Source organism: Neofelis nebulosa, chromosome 5, assembly GCF_028018385.1.
Source record: "Neofelis nebulosa isolate mNeoNeb1 chromosome 5, mNeoNeb1.pri, whole genome shotgun sequence".
In the NCBI taxonomy this organism is placed as follows: Eukaryota; Metazoa; Chordata; class Mammalia; order Carnivora; family Felidae; genus Neofelis; species Neofelis nebulosa.
Window position 1 is genome coordinate 148,368,755 of NC_080786.1, and position 22,388 is coordinate 148,391,142.

Consider the following 22,388-nt stretch of genomic DNA (forward strand, 5'->3'; position numbering starts at 1 on the left):
TGTTCTGGAGTCTGCCTCTTTCCTTTTAGTTTCTCTGACCAGGTGGGCCTGATTTTGCTCATACTGTCTGACTACCTTTTCCGTTTGCTTTTCTGACTTCAAGTTCCCCGGTCAGCCCCCAGATGGTTGTGTTCCCCAAGGTTCTGTTGGTTGATCTCTTTGCCCCCTCCCCCACCCTCTCTCCTCGTCTCCGCTATTCCTAGGGCTTCAGACAGCCCTCCTGTGCAGATGATTATTAAATGGGTAATTCTAACCCTCCCTGTTGTTTTGAGCTTAAGTTAACATTTTGAGAGGTCAACCTTGAGGAGCTGTAGGCATCTCAAACTCAGCATGTCTTAAACCAAATCCATCTTTTCTTGTCCCCAACCAGCTCCTCCAGATTTTCTGTTAGGTGTTAGCAACAGTACCGTTTTCCCAGCCACCGTATCTTGGCACCCCTCTTTTGCCACATCTCTGCCTCATTCTCCACATTACATTAGCTACATCTTCTCAGGTTTACCCTGTAAAGTATCTTTGCTTCCAGAATTCTTTTGTGTATACATATGTAAAGAGAGAGATCTGGAAAGAAATTCACCAGAATGTTTAAAGTTTTTTTATCTCTGGGTGGTGAGATTTTACATTGTTTGAATTTTGTTTTTCTAACAGGTATTTAGTATTTGTGTGTTTGTATCCAGCCTGTCACCTCCCAGCCCTCCCAGGTCCTGGTCTTCATCCGGTGGAACTCCTAGCTATTTCCTCAGCGCGCCCGGACTTCTTTGCCTTTGCTCCTTCACTCAGCACCGGTTTCATTTGTTCTTTGCATCTCCCGTTGTCATTTTTCAGGGCTCCTCTCAAATGAGCTTTTCTTTAATGCAGTCGTTCTCACAACTGAATGTGCCTTCTTTCAGGAGCTCTCCAGCCCCTGTGTCACGTCCTGTGTTCTGCCCTCGTGTCTTCTTACCTGGGTTTTTTGTGTTAATCCCTTTATTAGATTGTAAGCTCCACGAGAGCAGAGATTGGCTCTTAATCATCCTTTTCCCCCCTTTTGGTTATAATCTGCCTGTTTTTCTTTGGGGACGACCCTTTTCCCCCTGGCTATGGTTCTGGTGGGACGGCCAATCAGAGTGTCCTGCCAAGAGGATGGGACGCTCTTCCCCTGGAATTTAGATTTTGAGTCATGGGATACGAGGACTGACCATGATTGGCGTGGATTCATCCTGGCCAAGGTGCTCTGAAGAAGCCATTTATTAGTTCCTGCCTCCCAGATCCCTGGAGCTGCTCTGGTTCCCGAACTCTCCGAGGCCTGGTTCTTCAGCTTTTCCTTCGTTATCTGTGAGCTATCGCCTATCCTTACCCTAAATGTCTCTCTCTTTAAATTTTAAGTTAGCAAGACAGTTTCTGTTGCTTTTTTCCCTGCCAGTAGAGCTGTTATGATTGGAACTGACCAGACTTTATCATTCTAGTTCTTCTATTGATTCTGATATGTTTTTTTCTTTTCTTTAAAAATGAAAACAAAAAAACAGCCAGAGACCGCTGCTGCTTTGAAACGTACAATAGAAGCCCTGATGGACAGAGGGGCGGTAGTGAGGAGCTTGGAAAATCTGGGTGACCGAGCACTGCCTTATAAGATTTCTGCCCACAGTCAGCGGCACAGTAGAGGAGGGTAAGTGTCTACATGCATCTTGAAAAATGTCTTTGATAGGCTGTAAAGAATACTGGTTAGTTCATCTTAGAAATTATTATAATTTCTCCGTAGATCGCCTTTGTGCCAGGTGGGGTGCGGGTCCACACTCCAGCCATGTTGTGTGTCAGATGGGGCTAGAGTAAAGCTGGCCCGTAATAAACCATAATCAGAGTACAAAAGCAAGTCATGCTGGGAGCAACAGGTATATAAGCTTTTGATTGTGGGAAACTTTTCTTCTCAACCTAAGCACGGTTTTCTGTTGACATTTCTTAAGTTTTGCCTTTAAAACACCTCAGTGAGCAATGTGCTGGGCACACACTCAGTGCATCCTTTGTAAATATGTGGCTTGTGGGTAAGAAGCAGAAGGGTACTCCTTCTGACCAGTGCCTAACCCACAATAGAGAAATGGTTGTTTATGTACTCCAGACAATAATCACAATTTTCTGTTACGAAAATTTTTCTCATAGCAGCTTCCTCAAACATGTCAAAGGTCTGACCCTGTAATAATAACTATCCTTGGTAGAAATTCTTTGATACCAGTTTGCTTGGTGAGTTGGTTCGAAGCCCCTCTGAGCCCTGATGGTGTTATTTTTACACTTGTGACTTCTGGTGCGGATGAGGAATTTTCTCATATTGTTGAGTTTCCCAAAAGTAGTGATAGAGAAGATGGGAATCGGTTTTCATTGTCGTGGAAAAGTGCAGGCGTTGAAGACTTGATTCTCCCTCTGATAACTTGCCAGCCGTGTGGCCTTGAGCGAGTCTTTAGCGCTATTCTCTGGTTCTTGCTTCCTTGGATACTTGAACTCAGGTGGTCGTTCTCCCATCCACGTTGTCATGGGGATCGAGTGATGCCATCTCTGGATGTCTCTGTGGACAGCACGGAGTGTCATCCACGTGGAGCCGGTGGGCCCGCGCAAGCGCCGTGCACGGGAGAGGCCTGCGTGCAGTCACGCTGCACGCTGAGGCTTTCCTGCCGCCTTTAAACCTGCTGCCAGGGCGTAGCACGTCCTGCGGATTTCATCTTTGGATCGCTTCACCTTGTTTTGTGCTAGTGTTCGGCTTCTCGAGAACACCTCTGAAGAGCGCCTGAGGTGTTGCTAGGCAACATGAAATGCACAGTGGCGATTTTCCTCTCCCACAATCATAACAGTGAGGGATGGAGATTGTGTATGTAACGTTTTTTTTTTTAATCACAAAGGGGCTTCATTTTAACAGCAAGGCCGTGAATCCTTTTGCCTTTTTGCTTAGAGAGGAACATATAAAATTGAGCTAAGAATGACTAGTCAGGTTCTCTGATGGAAGGCACTGAGCAGGGACAGAAGCCTGTTCCCTCATTCAGGTGCTCTCAGGGATGGACACTAGGACTGTTTTCTTCTGCCCCTTTCCCAAGTAGCGGATTTGACTTTGTTGAGGGTTGGTGTGACCAGCATTGTAGATTTTGCACTTCTCCCAAGTACTTGGGTGGCGCTGATGCCTCTGTCCGAGGACCAGACTCTGAGATCTGCCGTCTGTGTGCGGTGCTGGGGTTGGGTGCTGCTGTTCCTCTTTTGTGGACGGAATAAGTTCAGACCCTGGAAGAACTTCCCTGGAACTAAGCCAGAACTGCTGACGATGTCTAGCCCTACGTTCCGGATTCCTGACGAGGTGCACGTGCCCCACCAAGGACTCTGTGGCATCTCTTGGTTCATTTACATTTAGCAGTTTTATTTCTGGTTCTTGTACTTCCAGACTCCTCAGCGAAGGAGGAGCAGCATTCTTAAAGTGTAATGTATGTGTGTGCTCTATGTAGACACAGAACCTCCCAGTTGGAGAGGTTCATGTTTTAAGCTTGTTTTTCTGGGATTAATCAATGTCTGGTATGTGTTTGTTTAAGGTGATGTTTCCCAAAGTGTGGTCTCTGAAATACTAGATATGCTCCACCAAAAAATGGTGTGTGTGTGTGTGAGAGAGAGAGAGAGAGAGAGAGAGACAGAGAGAGCGAGCGAGAGCGAGCATTTAGATGTGGTCTGATGCCTTCTAGAGCTGTGTAGCACATATCAGTGTACTGATGGTGAGAGGCCCTTCAGTTAGATCCCTTCATTTGTCACCTTTATTTGACCATTATCTTTTATTTTGTAACACTCATTAATACTCTTCACAGTGATTTTTGGTAAAAGAGGAGATGAGGGGCTAATATATTTTGGAGTTACCTGGATAAAGATTTAAATCGAGTGGTGTGTCAGATGTCGGCAGCGTGGAGCCTGAGGGTGGTCTGATGTCCTGTTGACTTCAGCCGGTCCTCCCCCTAGGGTCACCACCCCCAGTGATGTTTGTACCGTGCATTTTGTTCATCTGCTAAGTTCTGTGTGTGCACTGCACGTAGCCACATAAGGTGTTACAAACATGTATTTAGTGGATTATGTGTCAGGATTAGGTACCAGGTGCTGGGAAGGCTCACTTTTTTGAGGTGATTAAGAAGAAACAGTGGACTTGTTTGTTACGAATTCAGCATTCAAAAGTTTTTTTTTTTTTAATAATGTTTTTTTAAAACATTTTTTTTAATGTTTATTTTGGAGAGAGAGAGCATGAGCAGGGGGGAGGGACAGAGAGAGAGGGAGACACAGAATCTGAAGCAGGCTCCAGGCTCTGAGCTGTCAGCACAGAGCCTGACACGGGGTCCGCATTCACAAACCATGAGATCATGACCTGAGCCAAAGTCGGATGCTCAACTGACTGAGCCACCCAGGTGCCCCAGTTTTTGTTTTTGTTTTTGTTTTTTAACTTTATTTGTTGTTGAGAGAGAGAGAGCAGGCACGAGTGGGGGAGGGGCAGAGAGAGAGGGAGACAGAGAATCCCAAGCAGGCTCCGAGCCGTCAGCACAGAGCCGGAAGAGGGGCTCGAACCCATGAACTGTGAGATCATGACCTGAGCTGAAATCAAGAGTAGGATGCTTCACTGACTGAACCATCCAGGCGCCCCTAGCATTCAAAAGCTTTTAACTCTTTGAACAACCCTGGAGGCCATGGCACATATCAGTTTTCGGTGAGGCGCTGATTTGAATCCTGAGGTTGGTATGTGAGAGCTAGTTTTTTAGCTGGCTAATGAGTGAGCCTAGATGCCCTCCAAGAATCCACATCACATTGTGGTGCTGTTGGTATTTTGTGTTTGTTGCTTTTGCATTTTATGGGAGGAAATATATGTGCTGGTGGTATTCCTAGGTCTTAGGATGGTTCTTGTGGTTGTTGTGGTTCCTGGTCACAAGGAGTTGTCAGTCTAGTCGGGGACTTGCCAGCATATTGCTGACCTAGGCACCGGCCACAGACTGCTGTATACCGCTGCTACACACGTGCCACCTAGACCCAAAAGAAGGATGTGTGGGTAGAAGAGTGCGTAGGTAGGGGAGATACCGCTACCTCAGGGTTATCTGGGGAGTCTCCCCAGAGAAGGAGACAGTGCCTGGTGTTCATTATTATACCAGTGTATGCCAGAAAGAAAGTACAGATGTACAGACGTATGGATGTACGGATTCCACGTGCTAGTTAAGTTGTCCCCCAGGTGACGTGACTTAGACAAGGAAGGAGTTAGCCAGATGCTCTGTTGCTCTTTGGGCCAGGTTGGGGTGGTTGGGAAGTTTGGGTCTTCTGGACCAGCTTTCCAGATAGATAGAGGCTTCTGGCCTCACCACCTGTTGTGTCCAGGCAGTGTCTAGAAACAATTGGAGCAGGACTCAGAGTTGTGGAAGGCATGGGGGGTGGCAGGTCTTACAAGTCTTGAGATTTATTCTCAGCTCTGGATTTGCTTTGGTCTCCTGGGGGCCACTAGATTTTCTCTGCTTTGTACCTTCAGATGTTCACCTTGGTACCTTCATCAACTCAGAAAGGGAAGGTGGGTGTTGGAAAAGATTCTTAACTGCATTCCTCAGAGTCTAAATGGGGACGATGTCACATATGCAGAGGGGAGCAGCGGGAGTAGATGTTCCTTTAGACCCTTGCTAAAAAGGACAGGCGTTTTCTGAGTCGTGGTGTCTGTCACTCTCGGCCACAACCACTCCAGTGTCAGACTCCAGGACTGCGCATACTAGTTGAAGGCTCTCTTTCCACTAGATGGGGCTGGACGGAGACTGAGCAGGCTTTCTGGTGGAGGAGGGAGAACTGTAGAAGAGACTGTGGTCCATATTTCAGTGTTGGGCTTGTGCTTGTTTTTAAGAAGATGCCCCCGATTGGCTCTGACCATTTTTACCAGGTCTGATTTTACTGCGTTGAGATAGGACTTATTCCAGAAGGCGTGTGTAAAGACACTCTGGAGTAGTGAAGGAGATTTTTCTTGCCTGTTTCTTCCCTTTCTCCATTCTCATTTGCATTAAAATGTGAATAAGTGCTTATAAGGTCTGCTGGCCTACATATAAGATGCCCTTCTATTTACGGGTAAGCAGAATGATAAAAATAACCGGCACTATGGTGAATCAGTGGAATTTTACTGACTCGCTCCCCAAATGTGTCTGCAGCTTACTCCAAGAGAGCTGGCACCCTCTCTAGAGGAGATTGATTCTTCTCTGTAGTTTTCCTGTTAGCTAACATTTCCATGTTCTCGTGCTTTCCTGCCAGCATTAAGTCCAGGCCAGCATCCTGACCCCATTCTTGTGTGAAGGTGCTCCACAACTGGGTTTCAAGGCAGGGCTGCTGTGGCCTTGGAGGTTTCTTTTTTAGTGGCAGCGCCCCAAGATTTGTAAGGATTCTGCTGTAGGTTTAGTGGTTTTAAAAATGTATGAGACCCAACAGATATAAAAGGAAATAGGGCTTTTCCACGCAGAGTGTTCCTTGGTTTTAAGGTGAAGAATTCACTGTCTCAGCGAAGCCTGAAGCCAGCAAGGTTTAGCTGATACAGTCTAGAAACTGGCATTCAGATGGATCTGTTTCCTATTCTCAAAAAGGCTCGAAGATGCTCCATGGTTTCAAATCCCTCCCATCCCCCTTCTCCACCCCCCACCCACCGTGAGCCACTCAGCGCTTCGGTGGAAATTTCCACTTGTCTGCCAGGGGGAAGGGGAGGCTGTGAGTGTGTGACTGTGTCTGAGAGAAACAGAGACAAAGAACATAACTCAAATTCAAGCGAGCGCTTTTACGGTAAACTTGTAAATAACAGGGTTAAAACAAAAGTGAAATAAAAAACAAATACGACCTTTAAACATAGGAGCGTTGCCAGAAGACGCATATCTTCCTCAACACCCTGGGGCAGGGAGGGGGCTGGTGACAGCTTGGGCACAAGGTGACTGAGGGAGACAAGGGGTAGGACCCCAGAGAGGAGGGGGGAAAGGATAGTGAGAAGAGATGCTGCTGCTGCTGCCTCCCCTCCGCGCCCCATGAAGACACTGCTGTGGATGGAGTGTTCCTAGTGGCATCATTTTCCAGTATCGGGCTCAGTCTATCCTGGGGAACCCATTTCTCTGCATCTTCTCAGATCCCTGGGGTTTTCAGTCACAGTAGTGGAGAGATTTGTAGTGTTGAGAGTGTCTTAAGAAATACCGAGCAAGGTAAATTACCACCCTGAATATGGGGGCAGGTTCTATCCATGAAATAGTTCCCTCCAGCTTTTGAACACTGGAACCTGCAGTGAGAATTGCATTTGTGTATTGAACCTCTTTCTGTCCTTTCTCTCCTCACCTGGTGTCAGTCACCACTTCACTCGTGCTTCTGCAGAGTTGGTGCTGCATAGAAGGTCAGTGCTTTTCTGTAGGAAAGAGAGAACCCTGGGTAAAGCTGATTTCTACCTTGTAGGTGAAGTGATTCATTAGAACCACACGTGGGAAAACCCCCATTTAAATGTAAACACTGCTGGGCTTCGTGTTTAAGGCAGTGGCGATGCTTCCATCAGCCCTGGCCGCCTGGTGCGCAGAACCAGCTCGCCGGTGCCACCGAGCAGCACAGGGTTGAAGGTGCTGGGAGTGTATAATGTGATTAGACTTTAGATCACTAAGCTGGGTTCTCCAAAATGATCTGTCCATTCGCTGACTTAAACACTGTTTGGGGAATGGGGGGCTAGCTGAAGAACTATTTTTCCTTATTGGAATGCCAGCTTTTGGGGATGTCTAGGCAGTGGCAGTTGTAGTCCTACTTCTCTGCTCTTTTCAAGCTCAAATCGTGAGGATGGAGGTAAGAGAGAGTCCACGTGTGTTGTGACTTTGGTCTTGTATTTTGGTTCTGGCTTGCTTGGTTAGGGGAAGAAGGAAAAATTGGTATTTAATTGTGGTTATTGAATCCTCTTGATCCTCCCCTCCCTGAGGGCCAGGCTGAAGGGGAGGGCAGGGCCTCTCGGATTCCTCTGGAGACACTGAGACATTCCTCTTTTGGCTCCCTTGCCTTGAACAGCAACTTATCTGGGTTTCAGAATGGTTCCTCCCGGGTAGCCTTTGGGATGTAAGGAGTGGGTATCAGGGGAGTTCAAGGTCATTTTTTTTAGCCTAACTCCCACTTTTTCAGTTCTGTTATGGACCTGTGTGGTCACAGGAAAGGGATCCTTGCAGGCATCAGGAGCTGCCCAACCCCCTATTCTAAGTAGGCTGTTTCTAGGCTTCACTTTGTTTGTGTGCAAAACTGGAAATGCAGGGCTTCGCTTGGTACTGTCTCCTGCCCCTGTCATTCCTCGGGTCATCCTTCTGTAGTAAGAGAAGCCCAGCCGCCAGGAGGCGGATGTCCATGACCACCTCATCATCGCCACAGTCTCCTCCAGAACTGGCAGACCAGTGTAAATAGTGGGAGCCCAGGTTTCTGCCAGCCCAGTAGCCCTGTGACCTCTCTCCCTGCCTGGACTACATGTTCTGGGTGGTCCAGGCCATTATGTTCCTCCTTTTTAGCCTCCCTCTGAGGTGTGCCCATAGCAGATGTTCACTGACCAGTTCAGTTTGTCCTCTTACGTGAAAAAAGAATATATACTGGCAACAACCAGGAATTGGTCATAGTCTTTTCTGTGTGGGGAAGCCATAATGGACCATTGACCCGTGGGCTTAGGCCACTGAGGTAGATGGAGATTGAGTTTGTCCTGGACTTATGCTTGGTTCCCTCATGGTGGGGTGAGACCACTTAATGCCCTAGGCGGGAGCAGGGGAGGTAGGAGGTTCAGCTTTCACCCAGGACTGGTGAACACAGTAACATCTGCCCCTCTCTGAGCTACTTCCCCTCTTTTCTGTTTTGGTGGTGTTTCATTTTTGTGGAAGTTTCCACGGTATAATAAGGAGCATGGGAGTAGAAGCAGTCTTTGCCCACACGAACCCTAGGCACAGATCAGCAGGGTGATGAGCGTGAAATGACTGTCACAGCTGTGGTGGTGGGCACAAACCTATTTGCATTTTGGCCAGTTCTCTTGTTTAGGTTTGGTTGCTAGAGGAGTGTCAGGACTGGTAGGGGGAAGGCAGAGTAGGTAAAAGGTAAAGGCTGTAAGCGTTTTTATAGTAACAGCAATCTTCCAGAAGCCAAGTTGCAGCCCCGTCTTAGGACTTCCAGGCTTTTCTAGCACTTCTCCTTATCCTTGAGAAACCTCCAGAATTCTGGCTGCAGGAACCAAGAGAGGTGGTTGATACAGTGAGGAACTATGGGGCCTGAAGTCTGGAACTTGCTTTTTGACCCTGTGACCTGGAGCAGATCAGTTCCCCAGTTCCCTCATAAGTGACATGAAGGGGTTGAACTGCATTGCCTTCATGGTCCCCTCCAGCACTTACATTCTGTGATTCTGTAACCCATTGGTCCCAAAGCAGTGTGTGGCTTCTTGTATCCTGGAGTCAGAAGATCTGCTCTGTTAGAACCCTGGCTGTGGCCACTCAGTAGCTGAGTGACCTTGAGCTAGTGACTTAATCATTCTGAAACTCAAAGGAGGCCATCTCTAGGAGGCCCACTTTGAAAACTGCTAAAGCAGTAGTGTTGCTAAGAGAGGGCTCCTGGACCAAAATAACACCCAGCGGAACTTCCTCTTGCGTTTTCTGAATGGGCCACGTGGGGTGGAGCTTCTACTTCCTGCTTATCCTCTTCCTCAGAAGCTATCTAAAAGATGTGAAAGCACTTTGAAAATTAGAAAGTTCTATGTAAGACCCTTTCCTTTTAATTTCTGGAATAGGAGGTTTCTGATTAATATCTGGCATCTAGCTTCCTTCCATCCTTGGGTATTTTTATCCTTATCACAAAATGGTATCCAGAAGCTTTGGATGTCTTAGGATTATTTGGTGAGTGCGAGTGGATGGATAATGTTGTTCAGGAAGACTGCACGAGGGTTGAGCTGTGGGCAGTTGAGTTGGTCGTTGGCAACTGTACACCCGCTTTCTTTTAGAAACATGTTTAGTAGACGCTGAGGCTAGCCCACAAAAATGCCTCTGGTACACTTGAATGGAAAATGGAAGAAAACAATGGTTGCTGAACCCCAGATGCGGTATTTGAATAACTTGAATACTGGACTGTAAAGAAAGCCAGGCTTAACTCTAGAGCAGGAGATGTCTGTGGACCTTCTGGAGGTAGTGGGCACTTGGAATACTTCAAGGGCTGCCAGTAGTGATTGCCTGGGTTATTGAGTGCCCAGAGCATGCCCAGCCCTTGCTTTAGCACGTTCTTCCATATTACCCTATGTGTGATATGTGGCATTTCACCAGCACACTGCCTCAGGCTATCAGCACAGGGCTTTAAGTGTAATAAAGCAAAAGAGGAAGACTAGTCTAGGGAAACTAGATGAAAAGCAAGGGAAGAGGAAGGAACTGTAGAATTAAGTATGGTGGGAATGTTGGCAAACAGAGGGTGAGGTCCTAAGTTGTCTGTGGTAGTTTGGAGGGACATTTTGATGAATACAGAATGAAAGAACAAATGAATGAAGTAGGAAGAAAGAAATGCTGGGGCAGTGTTGAGTGAGAGAGTTACCTGCCCTGCCCACCAGGCCACCATAGTTACTGGGGCTTGGGGGAGTTGGATAAAGGGCTGGGGGATTGGCAAAGAGAAGGTAATTTATGATTGATCACAGTAACTTTTTAGGCTCTATATTAGAGCCTTACTCAAGGTAAGTAATCAATAACTAAATATCGAACAAATGAGCAGTTCTTAAGTTTGATGATTTGCAAACCTCGTGCCTCCATGTGGTGCAGAAATAACACAGTGGAATTACACCTTGGAGAATTTGGCCAGGTTGGTGTGTGATTTTCACGGTAAGTACAAATGGTAATATCATCAGTGAGCAGAGGTAAAAGTCACTTCCTAGAAGTTTGCCTGATGATAGAGGACTTTACACCATTTTTATTTCATTTCTTTTTTTTTTCTTTTTTGATTTTTTTTTTTTTTAACGTTTTATTTTATGTTTTGAGAGACAGAGCACAAGGGAAGGGCAGAGAGAGAGGGAGACACAGAATCCAAAGCAGGTTCCAGGATGTGAGCTGTCAGCACAGAGCCCAATGGGGTGGGGGGTGGGGAGCCTCAAAACCATGAACGTGAGATCATGACCTGAGCCCAAATCAGATGCTCAACTGACTGAGCCACCCAGGCACTCCTGTTTCATTTCTTGAGAAATTCTGGGCGGCTTCATTATCTGTAATTGCTCCCTCATCACTACCACCCATATCAAATCATTCACCAAGTCCTGCCCTTTCAGCTTTCTGTGTACCATGATTACATCAACAGCCTTACAGAGGTATAACTGACAACACAGTAAACTACATGCTTTTATTAATACATATTACATAAGGTAATACATATACATAATACATTCACATATGTACCATATGTAGATATACCCACGATATATGTTTGACATATGTATGAATACCCATGAAATCACTACAAGCAAGACAATAAGCAGACTGGTCACCCCAGAAGTTCCCTCCTGCCTCTTGTGATCCTTCCCTCCACTTGTTTCCTGTCTATGACAACCACTGGTCTGCTTTCTTTCACTATAGATTAGTTTCTATTTTCTAGAATCTTACTTAGATACAATCAGACAGCATGTACCCCCCCGCCTTTTTTTTAACCATAGTTTCTTTCAATCAGCCAAATTATTCTGAGATTCATCAATAGTGTGTATCAATAGCTTATTCCTTTTTATAGCTGAGTACTATTCCATCGTATACCATAGTTTGTTTATTGGTTTACATGTTGTTGGATATTTTCTGTTTCCAGTTTGGGATTGTAAGTGTTGCTGCTGTGAGCACTCCTGTACAAATTGTTGTAAGGACTAATGTTTTAATTTTCTTGGATAAATACCTGGGAGTAGAATGGCTTGATCATAATGGCAAGTGTGTGTGTTTAACTTTTAAGAAAATGCCAAAAAAGTTGTATCATTTTGCAATCCCACCAGCAGTGTGTGAGAATGCCAGTTCCTGTCTTTCCTCACCAACACTTGGTATTGTTCAGTCTTCTTAATTTTAGCTTATATAGTAGGTATCTCTTTGTGGTTTTAATTTGCATTTCTCTAGTGACTAGTCCTATTAAGCATCTTTCTCATGTGCTTCTTTGCCAGAATATATCTTTGGTGAAAAGACCATTCACATTTTATGCCCCATTAAAAATTTTTTTTTAAATTAAATTTTGAGAGTTCTTTATATTCTAGAAACAAGTCCTTTATCAGACATGGGATTTGCAAATCCCAGCCTGTCACTTGTCTTTTTTATTAGCAGTATCTTTCAAAGAGCAATTTTTAATTTTGATGAAGTCTAGTTTATCACATTTTTCTTTATGGATTTTGCTTTTAGTGTCATGTCTAAAGAATCTTTGCTTAACTCAAGGCCACAGAGGTTTTCTCTTGTGTTTTCTTCCAGTTTTATAGCTTTGTGTTTTATATTTCAGATCTGTGTCCTATTTGAGTTAATTTTTGTATATGGTACAAGTATGGATCGAAGTTTCTTTTTTGCATACATATATAGAATTGTTGGCCACCATTTGTTGAAAAGACACTTCACTGAATTGCCTTTGGTCAAAAATCAGCCGTGCGTATATGGATCTGTTTCTGGACTCTGTTCTACTGATCTGTTTGTGTATCTTTATACAAATACCATAGTGCCTTGATTACCATAGCTTTATAATGAGTCTTGAAATCAGATAGTGTTAGTTCTTCAACTTTATTCTTTATCAGAGTTGTTTTGGCTGTTCTAGATCCTTTGAATTTCTCTGTGTACCTTAAAATCAGTTCATCAATATCTAATAAAAGTGTCTTTTAGGGATTTTGATTGGGATCCTTTTGAATTTATAGATCAGTTTTAGAGAATTGACATCTACATAAACCTCCATTTAGGTGGGTTTTCTTTAATTTCTTTCAGTAATGTTTTATGGTTTTTGGTGTAGAGGTCTTGCATACCTTTTGTCAGATTTATCCTTAAGTACTTCATATTTCATTTCAAGGTGTTATTTGTTGCTAATATATAGAAATATAGTTGACTTTGTATACTGATCTTGTATCTTGCAACCTTGCTAAACTCACATATTCTAGTATCTTTTTTATGAATTTCTTTAGATTCTCTTGTATACACAGTCATTTCATGTGTAAATATAGACAAGTTTACTACTTATCAATCTGGATACCTTTTCTTTTTTTTCTTGCCTTGTTGCACTGGCAAGAGTCTCTAGTAAAATACTGAATAGAAATGGTGAGAACAGACACCCTTGTTTATTCCCAGTCTCAGGAGAAAAGATTCAGACTTTCACCAGTTGATATGATGTTAGTTAGTTCTAGGTTTTGCAGAGATGCCTTTTGTAAGGTTGAAGAAGTTCCTTTGTAGTCTTACTTTGCAGAGAGTTTATCAGAAATGGATATGAAATTTTGTTAAATGCTGCTTTTTTTTTTTTTTTTTTTTTTTTTTGCTATTATTGGAATGATCACATGATTTTTCTTTTTTAGTTTGCTAATAGGATTTACATTGATTTAAAATGTTGAACCAGGGGGGCCTGGGTGGCTCAGTCGGTTAAGCGTCTGACTTCAGCTCAGGTCACGATCTCACGGTCTGTGAGTTCAAGCCCCGCGTCGGGCTCTGGGCTGATGGCTCAGAGCCTGGAGCCTGCTTCCGATTCTGTGTCTCCCTCTCTCTCTGCCCCTCCCCCATTCATGCTCTGTCTCTCTCTGTCTCAAAAATAAATATTAAAAAAAAAAATGTTAAACCAGTCTTGCTTTCTGTGATAAACTCTGCCTGATCATGATACATTATTCTTTTCATATATTTTAGTAGTCAATTTGCTAAATTTTTTTTTCATTTATGTTCATGAGAGATATTGATCAGTTTTTTCTTTTCTTGTAATGTCTTTGTCTTGTTTTGCCATAAGGGTAATGCTGGCTTCATAGAACACATTGAGAAGTGTTTTCTTATTTTCTGGACCAGTTTGTGCCAAAACTGGCACAAAATTTCCCCCTCAGACGTTTGGTGGAATTCATTGGTGAAACCATGTGGGTCTTTGGTTTTCTTTGTGGAAACGCTTATAACTACAAATTTAATTTCTTTAATAGATATAGGGCTATCCAGGTTATCTATTTCTTTTGGAGTGAGTTTTGGTAGTTTGCATTTTTTCAAGGAATTTCATCTAAGTTGTCAAATTTATTGCAAAATTTGTTTATAATAATAGTCTGTCATATCCTGTTATCATTTCACCTCTCCCATTCCTGAATATTAGTAATTTGTCTCTTTATTTTTTTCTGCTGATCAGTCTGACTAGAGATGTATCAGTTTTACTGATCTCCGTGAACTAGTATTTATTTGGTTTTGTTGATGTTTTCTTGTTTTTCTGTTTTCTGCTTCAGAGATTTCTGCTCTGATCTTTATTTTTTCTCCCTTCCTTCCTTCCTTCCTTCCTTCCTTCCTTCCTTCCTTCCTTCCTTCATTTTCTTTTCTCTTCTCTTCTCTTTTTTTTTTTTTGTCTTAGTTTGTGCTTAATTTGCTCTTCTTTTTCTGTTTTTTTTAAGGTAGAAATTTTGAGGCTTTTCCTCTTTTCTTACATAAGTGTTTAGTGCTACAAATTTCCTGCTTTAGTGGCATTCTGATATGTTGCTTTCATTTTCATTCAATTCACATTTCCTTTTGACTTCTTATTTGACCTGTAGGCTATTTAGATGTATGTTTAGTTTTCAAGTATTTGTGGAGATTTTCCCGAGTTTTTTCTGTGTGATTCAAGTCCTTTTAGATTTATTCAGACTTGTTTTATGGCCCAGAATATGGTTGACCTTGGTAAATGTGCTGTTTGCAGTTGAGAACAATGTGTATCCTGCTCTTTTTGTTTGGAGGGTCTATAAAGATCAGACCTACTTGGTTGATGGTGGTGCTCATTTTTTGTATATCCTTGCTGGTTTTCTGTATAGTAGTTTTATTGATTACTGAGAGGAATATTAAAAGTCACCAACTATAGTTGTGGATTTCTCTTGTCAGTTCTGTTAGTTTTCTTCCTGTATGAAGAAGTTCTGTTGTTTGATACATATGCATTTAGGATTGCTGTGTCTTCTTGGTGAACTGATTGTTACATACTATCTTTTTCTATCCCTCGTAATTTTCTTTGCTCTGAGATCTACTTTAATATTATTGCAGCCACTGGAGCTTTCTTTTGATTAGTGTTTTTGCATAGTATATGTTTTTCTTCCATTCCACTTTGAATAATTATTTACTTGAAAAACTTTCCCACTAGGCTTGGCTAAGGGTGAACGATCACCTGGCAAGGTGTTTTGTGAGTTTGAACCCTCTTTGTATGGAATTACACAAAACGTCATCCTTTTTCCTGTAACTTCCTTCCTTGCTGCATTTGTCCATTTTCAGTTTGGTCTCTCCTGCTTTCCGTGAGAATTCCACCTTTCATGCTAACATAACACTACCGCTGTCAGATACTTACTGTGGACCTGCTGTGTGTTAGTCTCTGTTCAGGGTGCTGGGGAGAGATTAACAAAGTCCTTCTTATGGCAACTATGTTTTGGTGGAGTGAGATAGACAGTAAACAACCATATGCTGTATCGGTGGTGATAAGCTCTGTGGGAAAAAATAGAGAGTAAGAGAGAGTAATGAGGCTTGGTACGTGGAGCAAGGAGGATGTTGCATTAGGAGAAGTGATCAAAGAGGTCCTCTCTACAAGGTGACATTTGGACAGAGACATGACAGAGGTGACGGGTGAGCTATGGGGAACTCGAGCGAAGAACATTTCTGGCAGAAGGAACAGTGAGAATGAAGACCTAGGATGGGAATATGTTCGGGGAGGAGAGTGTGGCTGGAACAAAGTAAGTGATGTCAAAGGTCACCTTAGCCAGATGGAACACTGCAGAATTCTGAATGACTGCACTGAAAACTGGCCTTTTGCAGCACTGTGGTTCAAACCAAACGGTACAAGGGAGGCTTAAACTTTTAGAACTGAGAGGAGGGCGTGGGCAGGGAGAAGGGCTGCTGCTGGCTTTTGTGACATCAACCAGCTGAGCCGATCAAGTTGTTGATGTGGTGAAGCCAGGGAGCTGTAGGAGATGCCCTTCTGCGTTATTCTGCTGTGAGTGGAGGAACGTTACATTCTTTCTCTTGCTCAGGATTCACAGAATTTTCTTTCTGGTCTTTGTCAGTTCTTGAACATGGAGGGTAGTCTTAGACAAGTCCCAGGCCTTTCAGAATGTTTTTCCTTATTTGTGAAGTGTGGCTGGTGGTCTGCACTGTCTCTGGTGCACTGAGTTACTTGTGTAACCCTTTGGAAAACTATAAGGCCTTCCCTAATAAGATGTTTTCTCAAAAATAGTTTGCAAAATCCAGCCTTGTTGAATAGTAAATTCTGTTCTTAAACCCATCATTTTACCATATTGTCTCTATTTCCCTCTCTGTGTAAAGTCACGGCACTTTTTGCTACCACAGAGTTTGGATTCGGCTTTTCCTAAGAGTGTTAATGAGAAGAGCCATAGGAAGGGTGGGGGGTGGGCAAACACTTCTGTTTAGCTGGTCAGCTGGTACTTTCTATTTTGACAAAGGTGTGTATGTGTTTTTGTGTAGTTGATCTTTATCTGGGCAGGAGTAGAAAACATTGTCCAAAATAGTGGAAGTGTTATATTTCAGAATGCAGGAATTCACACATTTTTATTTTATTGCAGGTATTTCTTGGTGGATTTTTATGCACCAACAACCGCTGTGGAAAGCATAATGGAACATTTGTCTCGAGACATTGATGTGATTAGACCGAATGTTGTAAAACACCCTCTGACCCAGGAAGTAAAAGCGTGTGAAGGGATTGTCCCAGTCCCACTTGAAGAAAAACTATATTCCACGAAGAAGAGGAAGTGAGAAGATTTACCAGATTATAGCTTTATATTTAATTCTATCAGTTTTGAGTACCATGGATTAATAATTTACAGACTTGACCCTTATATAAGAGTGTGTTACAGGTGCCATTTGATTTTTTGAAGGTATTTTTTAGCTCTTGATCTCCCTTGCCCTAAGAGGTTGGGGAAGGGCTCGGCTTAGAGCCACTTTGTAATCTGTGGTACCAGTACGTTGTTCTTGACTTCATTTCTTTCGTCTGATTTTTTTGTTGGTGAGGACTTTGCCCTACAACAACGCTAACACCATTTTGAAGAGCAAAGCTTCTGAAAACTGCCTCAGACTGCAAACTCGTTATTCAGGCTAGTCAACCATGCAAAATAAAAATTTAAGACCACTGCATTTATATGAGTAACTTTTGACCAGAATAATAAACATAATTTCAGAAAAACTCGGGGAGGTCTTTTGTCTCTTCACCTGCCCCAGCACAGTGAACTGCCGGAGGCCCTGAGCGCCGTCTGCCCAGAAGCCCGGGATGCCCGCAGTGCGTGGGAGGGTTACCTGGTTACCAGCCCAAGTGCAGAGACTAGGAGAAGTCAGGGGCGAGGGTGGGGAGGGATGTGTGTGTCCCTCCACTACCGGGCATTCTATAAAATCAGTGACTTTTTCTCTTACCTCACAGTTAACTTGACCATAGGTGGGTGTTGCTGTCTGTAGAGGGACGTGAAGTGCTGTGGCTTGAGCTCTCGCGCTGCTTCCTCTCATTCTTCTGCACTCCCCCCGCCCCCGCCCACACCTGCCTCCTCCCCTCTCCCCCTACCCTGACCAGTTGGAAGCTGGTGGGGTTGCCCAAAGAGCTGGCTGGCACCAGTGCCTGTGGCCAGTGGTGGCACTCTGAGCTCTTAACTTGGGGAGACTTCCAAGGAGCTACATCTCTTTTTTTCTGCATTTTATTTGATACTTACGGACCTGCTTTTTAAAACCACATCTTGAAATAAAAAGACAAGTTTTGTATTGAGCGTTTTTTGTTTTGGCAGGGGAGAGGTTGGTTGTAGGATGTTGTTACGCTTTTGAGACTAAGAACCAACTGGTCTTTGCTCGAACTGGGTGCAATTAAGGTTACCATATTTAGCAAATAGAAATGCAGGGTGCCCAGTTAAATTGGAATTGCAGATAAACAACGAATCTTTTTTTCCTCGTAAGCATGCCCCAATGTCGCATGGAACATACTTAGAGCAAAAAGCGATGTGCCGTTTGTTTGAAATTCAGATTTACCTGGGTGTTCTGTATTTTACGTGGCAGGCAGCGTTGCTGTGACGCCTGCCCAGAGACGGGATGTGCTCTGCCTCGCCGAGCTTTGGGGAGCGGAAGCCGGCCTCGGGCAGCCTGGCTTTGCAGCCAAGGCGTCGCACCGAGGCGAGTTTGAAGAGCATCAGGAGCTAACAGAGGAGAACGCAGCTGGCATGCTCGTTTGCCTCCAACTCTGATTCCCTCAGCCCGCCAGAAAACCCATCTAGAAACTAAAATTTCATCCCTGGTCAGTTGCAGATCATCTGTTCTGTGAGCCTTAAGTCACACTGCAGTCTTAGAATCAGTAAGTGCCACCGGCCTTTAGCAAGAAACAAATTCTCCTTTAAGGAAAGTCCATCTGTGGGCTTTGCCTGAGGCCTAGCAAGCGGAGGACCCGGTGTCTCTGGCAGCCGGATGGCTTCTGTGGCGGGTGAGGAGGCGGCTTCTTCCCCGAACGGTCACTGGCGTCTCCTCCTCGGTCTCCTCAGAGCCGGTGAACCGGAAGAAATTAACCAGCCTGTCCACCTTCCCAAAGGGGTGCCCTGCACGGGGTGTCCGTAGTGACAGAGCTTCTGTGCATTAATTGTTGGGGGGAGCGCCAGCTCCTGAGTACAATCTCTGGTCGTTGTAGCTTGTACAGTCAGATCATGTTAAAGCAGGAAGGGGCCCAGAGATTAGGCCTCTGCCTCTTTTAAATCACGAGACGGAGACACAGATGTGCAAGCCCGGTGTCCCCAAGAATCAGAAGGAGCCCAGCTCCTAACTAATCCCAGGCTTCCTCCCTCTGTAATGCTGCCCGTCTCTGCCTTGTCCCTTTGCTTAATTCTTTGTCTTCAGTTGATGTATAATTGACCCACTACAGTATTATATTAGTTTCAGGTAGCCAACGTAGTGTTTTGGTATTTTTATACATTACAGATGTACAAAATGATTGCTCAGAGAGGCCTGGTTACTCTGTCACCAATGGAGTTATTATGTATTGTTGACTGTATTCCCCATGCTGTAAATGACATCCCCATGACTGATTGTATAACTGGAAGGCTGTACTTCTTCATCCCCTTCCCCTATTTTGCCCACCCTCCTCCCACCCTTCCTCCCTTCTGGCAACCACCAGCGCTCCGTATTTATGAGTCCGTTTCTGTTTTGTTTTATTCTTTAGAGTCCGCAAAGAAGTGAAATCGTTCAGTGATGGTCTTTCCCTGTGTGAGTTACTTCACTTAGCATAATGCCCTCTAGGCCCATCCAGGTTGTTGCAGATGGCGAGATTTCACCCTTTTCCTTAAGAGCTCAGACAGCACCGAGCTTCAACTTCCTCACTGTAAAGTAAGTCTCTTTGAAGAGCAGTAGTTCAGCAAAGAGGGTCATTAAAAACTGTAGCCTGGAAATAAAAGGGATAAAGTGGAGGTTATCTGGGAAAATATGCTACTTCCTGTCTCATTAGGAATTTCCTGAAAGTTTGGGCTTTCAGCCAGGGCGCGTGAGAGCGCTAACTCTTCTTCCGAGTGGCTTGCAAGTGTGTGTACTCTCGCTCAGGTGCCGTCCGACGCATTTTCGCTTCTCCTAAAGTTCAGTATGTGCACACTGCGTGCCATATTTGGGGCCACACCCGTCTTCTCTGGAACCTCATCTTAGTCTTTTCGGCAGCGTTACTGGGAAGCATTGTCATCCCTGGTGTTTGGATGAGGAAACAGGCTCAGAGCGATTTGACCTTGACCCTACAACTACCAACTGACAGCTGGAATCTTGAACTGGGGACCCTGAGGCCATCCAGTCTTTTCCCTTCAGTCACAGCAAACTTGTCTTTATTCTCTCCGGTTAAACTAGGCACCTGGATGTCTGGGGTGAATGATGACTGCTCCGATGAGTAGTAGTGGTTCTCGTGGCCTGAGAGTGGTGCTGGCACATTGTTTTCCTGCACTTGCTAGTCCCGGGGAAGTTGAGTGACGTTCTTGAGCATTCCAGGTCATGCCAGTGTCCAGAATCCTGTGGCACAGTTTAGAGAGAGGAAGGAGGCTGGCTAAGTAGGGCAGCCATACAGTGTGCCACTTGCCCTCCTTGGAAGCTCCAGAATGAAGGCACAGTCTCTCCTCTCCGAGCTGCTGATTCATAGCTAGACCATCAGCCACTAAGGGGCCCTTGTCCCCTTGCAAAATACCTGGTGTCTGAGCAGGGCCTGTGTGGGGGTCCTTTCCAGGCTGCGTGTTTGCCATCAGAGCCGAGAGTGTCTGGTCCTCCTGCCCAGGTTGGCGGTGGTCTGCTCCTTCAGGGGGTGATTAGGAGCAGGGTTCTGGAAGGAAAGCAGTCAAAAGACAGCCCCTGTCCTCCTAGCAGAGAAGGCAGGAAAGTGAGTGTGGCACCCAGCATGGGGAGGGCTGCAGAAGTGACAGGCCGAGGTCTGGGGGGTGAGCCAGCCCCGTGCATGCAGCTGCCCTGGGACCCTGAGCTAGAGAGCTGAGCGGCCCCTGTGGAGGGGAAGAGAGGTCCCTGACAAAGAATCCCGTCAGATCTGGGGGACCCACAGGGATAAATTTGGAGGACTGGAGTCTGCCAAAATGCACTGAGCCTCAGAAGCACAGGAGGCCAGGGCTGAAGGTTGAAGCAGTGATTCCAGAGCGTTCCCTTTGGGCTCACTTCTTTTTAATTTTTTTTTTTTTTTTTTTAACATTTATTTATTTTTGAGACAGAGAGAGACAGAGCATGAACGGGGAAGGGTCAGAGAGAGAGGGAGACACAGAATCCGAAACGGGCTCCAGGCTCCGAGCCATCAGCCCAGAGCCCGACGCGGGGCTCGAACTCACGGACCGCGAGATCGTGACCTGGCTGAAGTCGGACGCTTAACCGACTGCGCCACCCAGGCGCCCCATGGGCTCACTTCTTGAAATGATGCGTCTTCCTCAGTTTTGTTACCTTGACTATACTTGTGGTTCACTTTGGACAGGAACAAGCTTCTGGAAGTACTTTTTCACATGGGTTGGGCTCAGGAGGCAGGTAGAGAGTGCGATGGAGGCTGTGGGCCCAAGAAGCTAGTTTCAGATGTGTCTCAGAAACTGCTTCCTGGAGACGTTTGTAAGTGATGGAGGTATTCAGCAGGCATCTGAGTCGGAGGGCTAGGTCCTGTACTATGGAATGTCAAGGAAGGACCGTTAAGCACAGGTGAGCCCCTTAGATTTTTGCTGAAAGGCAGCATTTTTCTTGATTGAGATGAAATATTTGTTTGATATTAGGATTAGGAGGACTGAAAGCATGAGCTGTGCTTCCCTCCTTGTAGGCGAGTCCAGAAGAGTCATGGTCTACCCCGCACAGCCAGGGGATGCATGACAGCACATCTGAGGGACACTTTCAGCAAGTGCTCATGTGAACAGTAATCTTTTATGCTTCCTTAACATTCTACAGATGGGGCACCCAAGGCTCAGAGAAGATAAGTGACTCGTCCAAGGTGGCAACGGGAGGATTTGCATTGGGATTTGAAAGTCCAATTGTGGCTCACTGCATCCTTCTGGAGGTGGACACCAGCAATCCCTGCTGAATCAGCCGTGCTCCGGGGGGCTGGTTCCAGGATTTGATGCTCTGGTCCCTTCCTACCCCACACCTAGACCAAGGACCCAGGCTTTATCATTTTAAGAGGGGAGAGGGTGGATCTGGGACTTCTTGGGAGTGTTTTTATCTCAGGTCTTGGAAGAGAAGTCATGAGAACGACAGAATAAAAACGTTAGCATGCCCTGGAGACCAGGCCTCCTTTCTGCACATTTTTTTTTCTCTGTAATTTCCCGTAGTTTTTCTTTTTTTTTTTTTTTTTCCCCTCCATACTCCAGGGGTATGTGTTTGAAGCGCACACATGGCAGGTGATGCCCTGGGCAGGATACAAAGATGAGTGGGCAGTGACCCTGACCTCAAAGTCCTAGACAGGGGAGGTGGAAATACTCCGCTATCTAAAAACAGGCCATAATAAAAATGGCAATTGAGATTTAAACTAAGTGCAATGGAAAACGCAGAACTGGATTCATTAGCACTTGGAGCTGGGGAGGAGGGTGCGGTTTCCAGCAGAGATCGTGTTTCAGCAGGCATAGGGACTAGTGTGGAGCATGGGAGGGTAGCAGATGGGAGTTGGCAAAACTATAGTGTTTTCAGTACACCTGGGGGCCAGGCAGGTATGGTCTGGCACACGACGGGTTGGGAATTCAGGGAGGGTCCAAGTCCCTGACTGCTGGTGAGAAGACATTTCATGATTGAAGTTTTCTTGAACTGCAA

At 45.0% G+C, this 22,388-nt stretch overlaps 1 protein-coding gene across 1 annotated transcript in view; it reads left to right on the plus strand.

Annotated features, from left to right (window-relative positions):
* Nucleotides 1-17,301, plus strand: part of MRPS6 (mitochondrial ribosomal protein S6) — a 67,600-nt gene extending 50,299 nt beyond the window's left edge. Inside the window, exons 2-3 of the mRNA XM_058731910.1 lie at nucleotides 1,503-1,642; nucleotides 16,685-17,301. Coding sequence (XP_058587893.1) covers nucleotides 1,503-1,642; nucleotides 16,685-16,874 — 330 coding nt within the window. The 3' untranslated portion in view covers nucleotides 16,875-17,301. The remainder of the gene's footprint in view (nucleotides 1-1,502; nucleotides 1,643-16,684) is intronic.
* The last annotated feature ends 5,087 nt before the right edge of the window (nucleotides 17,302-22,388 follow it).